The sequence below is a fragment of the Chelonia mydas genome, chromosome 11 (assembly GCF_015237465.2).
Source record: "Chelonia mydas isolate rCheMyd1 chromosome 11, rCheMyd1.pri.v2, whole genome shotgun sequence".
NCBI classification, from domain to species: Eukaryota; Metazoa; Chordata; order Testudines; family Cheloniidae; genus Chelonia; species Chelonia mydas.
In genome coordinates, this window is record NC_051251.2 from 59,742,283 (window position 1) to 59,753,464 (window position 11,182).

At 38.7% G+C, this 11,182-nt stretch overlaps 1 protein-coding gene across 8 annotated transcripts in view; it reads left to right on the forward strand.

Annotated features, from left to right (window-relative positions):
* CARF (calcium responsive transcription factor) overlaps positions 1 to 10,753 on the forward strand; it is a 51,073-nt gene extending 40,320 nt beyond the window's left edge. For 6 of the 8 annotated variants that reach the window (XM_037912007.2, XM_037912010.2, XM_007071845.4 and 3 more), the window contains 3 exons: positions 2,975 to 3,105; positions 3,894 to 4,260; positions 7,107 to 10,753. In XM_037912007.2, coding sequence (XP_037767935.1) covers positions 2,975 to 3,105; positions 3,894 to 4,260; positions 7,107 to 7,225 — 617 coding nt within the window. In that variant the 3' untranslated portion in view covers positions 7,226 to 10,753. The remainder of the gene's footprint in view (positions 1 to 2,974; positions 3,106 to 3,893; positions 4,261 to 7,106) is intronic. The other 2 variants (XM_043524785.1, XM_037912011.2) reach the window with 1 other exon arrangement.
* The last annotated feature ends 429 nt before the right edge of the window (positions 10,754 to 11,182 follow it).

An 11,182-nucleotide genomic window follows, 5' to 3' on the forward strand; every position in this document is an offset into this window, starting at 1 on the left:
GGTAGGGACTCCTCACAGTTGCCCAGCTGCAGCCAGCGGCTGGGGGACCCTGCAGCTACCAGCTGCCTGGGATGAGGGGACCCTACAGCAGCCCAGCCCCAGGGGCAGGGGAACTCCGGAACTTGCAGGCACCACATCGCAGGCACCATGACTTTCACGAAAAATATCCCTGACGAAAACTTAGCCTTAGTTATTCATTCTCTTTCCCTGCTAAGGCTAAGTTTTTGTCAGGGATATTTTTCGTGAAAGTCATGGACAGGTCAAGGGCTGCCGTGAATTTTTGTTTATTTCCCGTGACCTGTCCATGACTTTTACTAAAAATATCCCTGACAAAAACTTAGCCTTAGTTATTAGTTCTCTTTCCCCGTCACTGCTGCTGGGGCTCCCGAGTCCCCCACCGATGTGGTGCCTGCAAGTTCTGGAGTGCCTTTAATTATTGTCTCCTTGAGGAACTGCCAGCTTTCCTGAACTCCTTTTTCTCTTAGATTTTCTTCCCAGTTCTCTGAGTTTGTTAAATTCTAAAGTCGTCCTTCAGGATATGTTGTAGATCCTTGATAATGCGTTGGAGGGGTTTTAGTTGGGGGCAGAAGGTGACTTCTGGGTACTCTTCTGTCTCTGTCAATCTGTTTCTTCACTTCAGCAGGTGGGTATTGTAGTTGTAAGAATGCTTGATAGAGATCTACTACAGGACAGGCCTAACAAAGAAAATAACAGAACGCCACTAGCCGTCACCTTCAGCCCCCAACTAAAACCCCTCCAACGCATTATCAAGGATCTACAACCTATCCTGAAGGACGACCCATCACTCTCACAAATCTTGGGAAACAGGCCAGTCCTTGCCTACAGACAACCCCCCAACCTGAAGCAAATACTCACCAGCAACCACATACCACACAACAGAACCACTAACCCAGGAACCTATCCTTGCAACAAAGCCCGTTGCCAACTGTGCCCACATATCTATTCAGGGGACACCATCACAGGGCCTAATAACATCAGCCACACTATCAGAGGCTCGTTCACCTGCACATCTACCAATGTGATATATGCCATCATGTGCCAGCAATGCCCCTTTGCCATGTACATTGGTCAGACTGGACAGTCTCTACGTAAAAGAATAAATGGACGCAAGTCAGATGTCAAGAATTATAACATTCATAAACCAGTCAGAGAACACTTCAATCTCTCTGGTCACGCGATTACAGACATGAAAGTTGCGATATTACAACAGAAAAACTTCAGAAACAGACTCCAACGAGAGACTGCTGAATTGGAATTCATTTTCAAATTGGATACAATTAATTTAGGCTTGAATAGAGACTGGGAGTGGCTGAGTCATTATAAAAAGTAACCTATTTCCCCTTGTTTATTCCTCCCCCCCCCCCCCCCACCCCCACCCCTGTTCCTCAGACGTTCTTGTTATTCCCTGGATTTGTGCTGGAAATGGCCCACCTTGATTATCATACACATTGTAAGGAGAGTGATCACTTTAGATAAGCTATTACCAGCAGGAGAGTGGGATGGGGGGAGAGAAAACCTTTTGTAGTGATAAACACCCATTTTTTCATGGTCTGTGTGTATAAAAACATCCTCACTGTATTTTCCACTTTATGCATCCGATGAAGTGAGCTGTAGCTCACGAAAGCTTATGCTCAAATAAATTGGTTAGTCTCTAAGGTGCCACAAGTACTCCTTTTCTTTTTGCAAATACAGACTAACACGGCTGTTACTCTGAAACCTGTAATTATCTAGACGTATAGGTCTATCAGTTCCCTTGGTTCTCTTTCACATCTGTTGTGATATATGTTCCATATACATATGGAATTAATAAACATCTACAGAACATCCGTGTGATGTATTTAATATACTGATTGGGAAGCTGGAACATTCTTATATGTGCTGCAGTAGTATCATATAGGATATTAGGCAATAGCCCTTCCCCCGATGCACGAGGATTAATTGTATAGTATTAACAAGAACCACAGGATTACTGTACCAACTGCACTATATTAAGATAATTGTACTCAAAGAGAATCAGGATTATTTCATTAGCAGCTAGAGTCTGGGTCTCAGTGTATATTGACGGACTTCTCCACTTCTCACGTTGCTGGAAATGTTATGTAATTCCTTGCTGAAAAAAATCACCTGCTGATTTCAAAAGTAAAATTGCAAGATACCAGCAGGACGCTGGGACAACACAACTGCATATCTGTCTGAGACTTGAGTCATTAATTAAATTGCAAATATTTTGGGTCTCACCAGGACTGAATATATGATGAGCCAATGGAGGATTTTGGGGGAAACAATTTAGGCAAATCTTGATTTTATAAAGCTTCAGAAGCAACCAAAACTTCCATAAAATAGGGGTTTCCATGGGAAGATACAATAGTCTGGAAACCAGAAGGGCTTCTAGATAAAAGGGTTTTGTAAAATAGTTAGCTGTATTGAAGTACCTCACTGCCATGAACAGTGGAGAGAAACCTATAGGATTTCTTGCATAAGGTTTTATTGAAGAACCATGTACTTCATAGTTAATTTTGTCTTTTTTCCTATTACCTATGCTTTTATCTAGGGTGTATGTATGTTCAAACAATTTGCTTGCTGCCTCGATGGAAATTCTTTTGCTTATAGATTCCCATGAATTTATAACATGGAATTTAACAGAAAGGATAGGGAGCAATTGCTTTATTCCCCTTAGTAATTTCCCTATCTTTTTAAAATTTAAACTCTTTAACTTTATACACCCCTGTATTTACTTTTTCTCACATCAAACCTGTTCTCCTTCCTTTGGCATCTAAGTTTTTCTACACAAAATACAGACTATTTATTATGCAAATGTAAATGTTTTTATATGTTTCAGTGTTGTGATACAATGTTTTTGAGCTTTTGTTCATCAGGCTCAGGTATTCAGAGCTCTGTAAACTAACAGAATCTTTGTCATAATCTCTGTTCATTGGTCTCTGTGATGCTGCAGGGAGTTTACCAGGAGACTCAATCGCCACCAAAGTGGAATCTAGTCCAACTGGGGAGAACTTGCCTCCAGAGACAGCTCAGCTGTTGTCCTCGCTCTCTTCACTCCAGCCCAAGATATTTGCACAGCTTCAGGTAGTCAAGTTCTCTAACACCTTCACCAAGATGGCTAGAATTTCAACCTATGCTGTTCTGGGAATCCTGATGGAGAGGCTGAGGACTGTAAACTTCCTCTCCGCTAACTATCCCATACGCTCCCTACGTAAATTTTTGCTCTTCTTCTTAGCGAAAGCGCAGGATGCCTCGGTGGCATGTGACCAGGATTCATCACCAAATGTGATCCACTAGTTGGATCATTAGCTTCCCTGGCCTGGGTATTGACAGGGATTGTAGCGTGAACACTGATCCGTGCCCCACAAATTTTTGCTAAGGGAAGCCAGATCTGAAGTAGCTGTCAGCCCCCTCTATGGCAACTTCCTTGCATTTTTACGCATTTTGGCTTTTACTTGGCGTGTAAGTGATCCTACTGCTATCCTGTGAGCACGGTTAAATCCAGGGATTGTCATACAGACGAGTTAGGATAGATGCAGTCAGTGAGCCAATCCCACAGCCATTTATTTCCCCTTCTCTCTCACTTCTAAAACTGTATTGAGAACCAAAAAGCAGCTCCCAACTCAGACCCAGAAACTGTAGGTTTCCTTCTCTATGAACCCCAGTCTTGTCCTACTTCAGACCCACCCTTCTGCTGGGAAAAAGCACTATTGGGGAACCCAGCCTTCATTCATAATCTGTTGCAAATTTTTGTTTGACACAGTTGCCCCACGGGCCCTAATTCAGAGCCCTGAGGGTCACAAACTCTTCACACTATGGTATTGATTGATGTAGAACACTGTGATATTGACTTACTGTCTTCTGTTTCACAGGGATTACAGCTGCAGCCAACATTCACCTCTGTGGATGGAGCAACAGCACTGATAGCAGTAAATAACCATTCTGCTCCCAACCCTGCAAGTCTCCTGGATTCCATAGGGAGTGTGATAACCAACCACTCTCTATTACTCAGTCAAGGACACAACCTTCACACAGGTGCCAGTCTAACCCAGAGCAACAATGCTGCCTCCGCTATTGGAAATCTGCCTATATCAGATCAAAATCTGGTCACTATGGGCCAGCTGGTAACTGTTGGAGGTGTAGAGGATACAGGAAGCCTGGAGGGAGGGATCCATCAGTTTCTTTTGGGAGACGTCCAGACCATTCCAATACGGATTGTAGACAACCATCCAGGTCTTAGTAAGTTTTTTACTCTGCCTACGGTATTTAAATGCACAAATTGAGAATTAATTTTCTTAGCCATGTGTGTTCTGGGGTGCCGTGGGGAATCTGTTATAACCAGGATACTCTTTCGAATTCTGAATGAACAGATCCTACTTAGTTTCTAAAACAGCTAATTGAAATTTTTGAAAACGTTTTTGCTGAAAATGGCCTTTTTTGAAAACTTGTTTGTGTCAAAAACTGTTGAACTTTTAAAAATTTCAGTTTGTGGAATTTTTCATGACTTTTTACTCAAACTTTATCAATTTTTTTTCATTTACTGAAAACTGGTTTTTACTACATAAAACATTTTAGTTTACTAAAAACAGGTTTTTGTGGAAAATAAAATATTTTTGTTTAACAAAAGCCCTGTATGTTTCGGTAAACTAACAGTTTCAACAAGAAAAGTTTGTTAGGAGAGCTTGGATTTTGTTGGATTTTTTTAATGCATTTAAACTCTGCAAAACATAAGCAACTTGAAAATGTTGAGACTCCCCCCTCCCCACCCTCCCCGAGCTATTTTCTAAGACGGACTCAAACTGTCGTCTGGGAGGTCTCATTTTTCTTCCAGTTTCTCCTGGTGGAGTGCAGGGCTGATCAGTTGCAATTTTTTAAATTATATACCAGTCATTTCTTGGAGTTTTAAACATTTTTCAGAAAATGCATTTTAAAAAAAATCACAGTAAAGCCAAACAAAAATGTTCTCCTCTCATAAAGTAGAGAGCCCCTGAAGGCCCTTGTAATCAGGGCCTTGTATTCTGTGAACCTCTGCCATAGAATTTGGTACAGAACACATCTTCTAGCAAATTGTGCTCCAGAATCTAAGCTTTCATTTAAAAAATCCTAAAGTTTTGAGCCCTAATGATTGTGAAATAAACCCTTCAGATGTGGACCACATGTAGACTGAAGCAATCTTGTCTTCCTGACTCTGCAGACAGCCAGAAATGATAACTGCAAATAGCCCCATTTTTCTCAGTGTCTGCGAATTCTGAAATGTGACTTCTGAGCAGTTTAGCAGAAATAACCAGCTAATAATGTGCTTATCCTACAGTCCCAAATGGCCTCTCATATCTTTGCAAGTGCCCAAAGCCATAACTCTCTCCTAACCATCTGTCAAGCCCCCCCCCCCCCCCCCACCTTCCTCACTGACACCTTTTTAAGTGCACTTACGTTTTCTCGGTACTAAATTCTGCACTTCTTTGAAAATTCAGAATGTATGGAAAGCATTAAATATACTGAAATTAACAACAAAATTATGCAAGGGGGCATTTACTGATTGTATCATCTATTTCTAATTTAAGCCAACGAAAATCTTAATGTTTAAATGTATCTAAAATTGCCCTGGACTTTCCAGTCTTTTGCACTGGAATGTTGTTTCTGAAGCTATTCCAAATTCTTATAATTGACCTTAACTGTTGTCCTCAAAAAAATCTGTTTTTATTGTTGGTATAAGGATTCCAGAAAGGTCATCAAAAATGTCTCTTCTGTTCTCTAGTCCATCAGTCATTCTGTGTGGCCTTTCAAGCTAGATGGTGCTGTCACTCTAAACTACATAAAAGCAAAATATTGGTGGAAAGGTGTGTGAATTTTTAAAGAAATATTTTATACAAAACAGAAAAAGAACACGGGAGTAAAATTATAGAAACAAGACAATTTAACAACAAAATGTAGCTCTTTTATATTTTCCTGGAGGCCTCTCCACATCCCTTGAGAGTACCTCATTTTATTTGTGCTGAACACCCCCATCACTTCATAGTCATCATCCTTCTTGGCCTGGAAAGTGTGCGGGACTCCTTTCAGAACATAACAGTGCCACTCATTAATTGTCAGGAGGACATGTTTCTAAACAACACCAGATACTTCGTCTTCTTAAGGGGCCAAGTAATCCTGTTGGAGAATCCTGGAGAGTAAGAAGCCAGGAAACAATCTAGAGCTAGATTCAGAATTTTCCCCAATTAGTCCAGTGTTATTGGGCAGGCCCAAACTGAGATAATTTACAGGAACAAATCAATTTTTTTGTGCTGCACTTTGTGGATTCTGAGATACTGGTCCCAGATGCACATTCAGGACAAGTCAGTTAAAATCATTCCTTACAATCCAGCTTCTCTCTCTTATCTGACTGGTAGTTAAATACTAGAGTAGCTTGGCTGATGAAAATATGTAACCTGTCCAGCATGATCATTTCTGTCCAGCATGGTCATTTGTTTGTACTGGGGATGAAGTTCTAAGCTGTTATTTAAAACAACTTTTCTATTGTAATCTGTCTCTTTCATACCCACAATTGTTCATTGACAACCTCTTCCCAAAAAGTACTTGTTTTAAGATGACAAGTTTGTGTATTTAAGTGGACGGACCAAATTCAGTCTTGTTGTACTTGCATACAGCTCCCACGTCTTCAGTCTGATAGTACTTACATCACGGCTGAATTTGGCTCTGTATATTTATAAGAGACACCTAAGATTCATACCTGAAGAATGGACTCCTCATATTGTTAAAAAAAGGACTCCTTAGAGAAAGTAACTTTATACATTCCAGTCCATTTATTCTTTTTCGTGCATAAAACTATTTCAGATTTTTGTTCAGAAGTTTATTATCGCAACAAATTTAATTCTGCTTGCTTAATCTTTTAACACAGCAAGTGTTATGACTTTGTTAAACTACTAAAATACTGATCTCTCAAATGCCCCATCATGTTCTAGCCTAAATCATCATGTTTTCCCAAGCTACAGTCATTTTTTGCTTCTAATTATATACAGTTCTTAAGAGCTAAGTGTTATTGATGGAGTTTTGACCTTAATGTTTTGTTTTGTGTTTTGCTTTTAAAGTTGAAGAAAATCCAGAGGGTACCATTTGTGTGGGCCAAGTTAAACAAGAACCCAGAGAACAAGCATTGTCTGTGGAGGCAGATAGAATCAGAGACTGCCAGAACTCTGCCACTATTTAAATCCATGAAGGCATTAAGGATTTGCAACTCAGAGGACTCTAAATGTCTTGGAAAAGAAGGCGGATATTCTCCAAACAATGCCATTCTTCAAAATGGCATTGTGACAGTCAGTATAGGCACCATACACTAGTTCTGACAGACAGCTGCTTTGATTTACAGCTGATACGGTTCACTGCCAATTCCAGGTCATTCAGTTCCCATGTGGAACACCTCCTCCTTCTTCCCTTCCATGCTATCCAGATGGTCTATTTTGCTCAGTATTTCAGTAGGTCTTCCAAAATGAAATCCCTGAGTTTTATAATATGAATCAGAATGCTACTCTCACTAATCTCTGTGAAACCCTCACCTATCCTGGTACTCCAAAGACAACGGAATCTGCCCTTAAATGCATCAACAATGGCAGTCATTTTGAGAGAAAAATAAAGTCTTTGGAAATCAAGATGCAGAACTTTAAAAGTGCCAAGGGCAATGGATGCATGAAAAATGTGGACTGCATCTGATAGGAATGTTAGTGATGGAAAGGTGAAATTGCCAGGTGAAAATAAAACTGGGTTATGGAACTGGAGTAGATGGAATGCAGAGTAGAAGAGGATTATGTTTTGATGCATTTAACATTCTGGCTTTATCATGGGGTTTACTTTCTCAACCTGCAGCCTTTATATTGAAAGGGCAGCAGCCAGCTGGTCATAATGACTAAAAGCAACAGTTGCATCTCCTGTGGAAAGATTGGTGGTAGTGTTTTAGCTTACTTCCCTCTTTGTGCACTTATACTTTACATTCACGTAGGCATATGATTTAATATGCTGATGGTCATGGCATAGGTATTAGTGATACCATGATTAAAAACAATATTCCAAATCTGAGCCATCTGCTATGTTGAGATAAGCGGTAGAAAAACAAACAACATACAGAGGTGCTGTCTTTGTGGTGGTCAGAAAATAAATGGGTCTCAAGTTTTGCCTAAGACAGCTGTTAGGACTGAACAAGGATCTATGTTGTTTCTCGTCAGTTACATTTCAGGAGCTAATTGAATTAATGCCAGAGGAATTTTTTTTTTTCTGCATCATCGTTAAAGTCAAGTCCATAACAAGCAGCAAGAACTGAGTTATATTTTATGTGCCAGGCAGAATTCGTAATGAATGACTCATACTTACAAATATTTTAAAATCAGTTTTAAGCAATAAAGGAAATAAAACTGATACAACATAACTAGCAAATTAAATAACAGTAGGTTTGCTTCAGATGTTGTTTATAGCAGCATTCAGAACCACTATAGGTTCAGTTCTTCCAGCATATGCATTATTAACCCGTATTTCCAGGGATTGATAACTCAGCGATAACAATTCACTCTTGTTTATATGACTTGCAGGATCAGTTTGGCTATGGTTTTACTTACAGATTTGCAAAGGAAAAATTATTACAAGTATTATTTGTGCATATAAAGGATAAAAACGGTTCAGATCAATATTATTAATGTGCGTTTAAAGCGTGCACAAACATCTTTAAATATTAGAAATCTGAAATAATCTTGAATTGCTTACTTTTGTGCACTTAAAGCTAAAGATCCTTGAAATCTCCCATTGTGTTTAGGATCTCCAAATATCTTTACATGCTGCATCAGTTAAGGTCTTACCTCTAAAAAGCTTTACTCCAGTAAGTATTCCTAATACTGTTAATGCTGTTAAAATCTAATTTTTGTGGTTTAAATGGTTTAAATTGGGATGTTATTACAGGGACTGCTCTTTTTAAGTAAGAGCCAGCATTACTTCATGTGGGCAGTTATAGAATCTCAAGTTGTGTGGGGTCTCATAGATTGCATTTGAACTCATTTCATTTGTGGTTTGCCTTATACAATTCTGTGTAGGTAAATTCAGTGATATGCTGTGCATTTTATATTTCCGTTAAAGTTGTGGCGTCTCATGTAGAATGGATGTTTGGTCCTGCTTCATTTATAGCCCTGGAGTGCACAGCATACAGGATAATCTTTTTCTTTAAAATTCTGTCAGCAGTATGTTAGCAGTTGATTCTTCCTCCCACTCAGCTACTGTTGAATATCATTTAGCTTTTCCTGCTACTCTTACAATTTCAGTTGGTACATTCCAAGATAAATCACCCTCCTCAGTATTCTGTGATATTGACATTGAAATCTTGATTCAGAACAGCAAATTAGTATTAAAAATTACCAGTGACAGGTTTAAAAGAATTCTAGATTCCTGATTCATGTAAAAATCGAAGGCAAAAATTTTGCAGTGATTAAATACCCATCAATTGTTGCTTATTTCCCCAGTGACAATGTTGAGGAAGGACTATTCTTTTGCCAGTTACTATTTCTCCTAATATAACACGTGATCTGATTATACACTAAGCAGGAGAAAATTCAAAGGATATAGACTTTACTCTTCGTGAATACAGGCTGCTAAAGGAAAAGCTCCTTTAGGCCATTTTGAATAGCAGACTAAGGAGTGACTTTTCCCAATCTAGCTTGAATTGCACAGTTCCCTGAAAAGAATAGAACCAGAAGTTTTTTGTCAAGAGGGTGCAGATAGAGATAAATTTAAAGGGGTCAGTTATGGAGTGAAAGAAATTACATATAAATGTAAAAGTTTTAATCTCTGGTTTTTGCCGTCCCATTTCTCCTGTTTTTTATTTATAGAACATTGTAAAATAATTGATTTTATTTTAAATATTTCTGTGGCTGATACTCAAATTGTAGTTTCAAAATTAACTTCAAATTCTTTAAATTCTAATTCTTTTCCGTCTAAATGTATACTCTGGTTATGTCACTGTTGTTTTTGGATGGAGCGTAGTCTTTCCTCTTACAAAGTTATGTTTACGCTACATGTGTTATGTTTCACACAATCTGAAGTGATCTGGACACATAGGCCCACTTGTACTCAAATTGGTGTTTTGGTTCGCTAGGTTCCAACTGAAGGTTACAGATAAAAGGCCCGATTCTCCTCTCATGCACATGTATAAACTACATTGATTTCATTGTAGTTACATCAGTGTTAAACTAGTGTGAGTGAAAGAAGAATTGAGCACAGTGTTGTTCTGAGTATGTTGCATAGTCATTTAATTTGAGTTTACATGTAAAACAATTGGATATGAGCTCACAATAGGCATTAGAAACATTTCTAAAGTTAACTCTGGCGTCCTCAAAACACTTGTTTTACAAGCCTACTAATTCTGAGCTTCCACAGGGTTTTCAGTGAACTAATTCTTCACCAATCTTTCCTCCTTATGTCAGTTGCTCACGAAGAGTGATTGGTCTGCTTCATAAGAAGGGCTGTGTGCATGCAAAAACTGTTAGTTAAAATGCAGAAAAATCACCTAAAAGATATGGGTCCATGGTTCTCGTTCAAGGCTGGAAACCAGCAAGGCTTTTTCTTTTTGTGCTGTCAAGACACAAGCTTGATGGTGTGCTGAAGAATGTTTCAGTTTGTACAAAGTTTGAAGAGAGACAAATCTATATATATTGTAACTTAATGTATAGTGTTCCTTGTTGAAATGTAAACTTTTTTTTTTTTTTTTTAAGAAACAGCCTGTATTGTGTGATGATTGTCTTGGTTGTATTTTTCCTACAGGTTGAGGTGCAGTTTGTGTTAATGCTGCTTATCTAAAATAATTGCTTTTGATACAGATATGTTAATATTGACTCCTGAAACTGTCCATAAATACCAAAACTTTGAAAATGCTAAACCTTATATAAAAAAAAACAAACCCAAAAAACTGGAGTTAACTGGCCATTCTCAACATGACAAAAGTTTTGCTTGTTTAAAAGGAAAACTTCCATGGATACTTTTTCCCAAACAAAAAATCTATAGAATTGTGTGTTTCCTAATCAGAAACCCACACATGCTTATGGTGTATGTTTCCCCACTGCAATATGCAAAGGTTGAAAGTGCCTAAATCCAGGTAAGTATCCATTTATTATTTTACAGCAACACAGGTGTACAT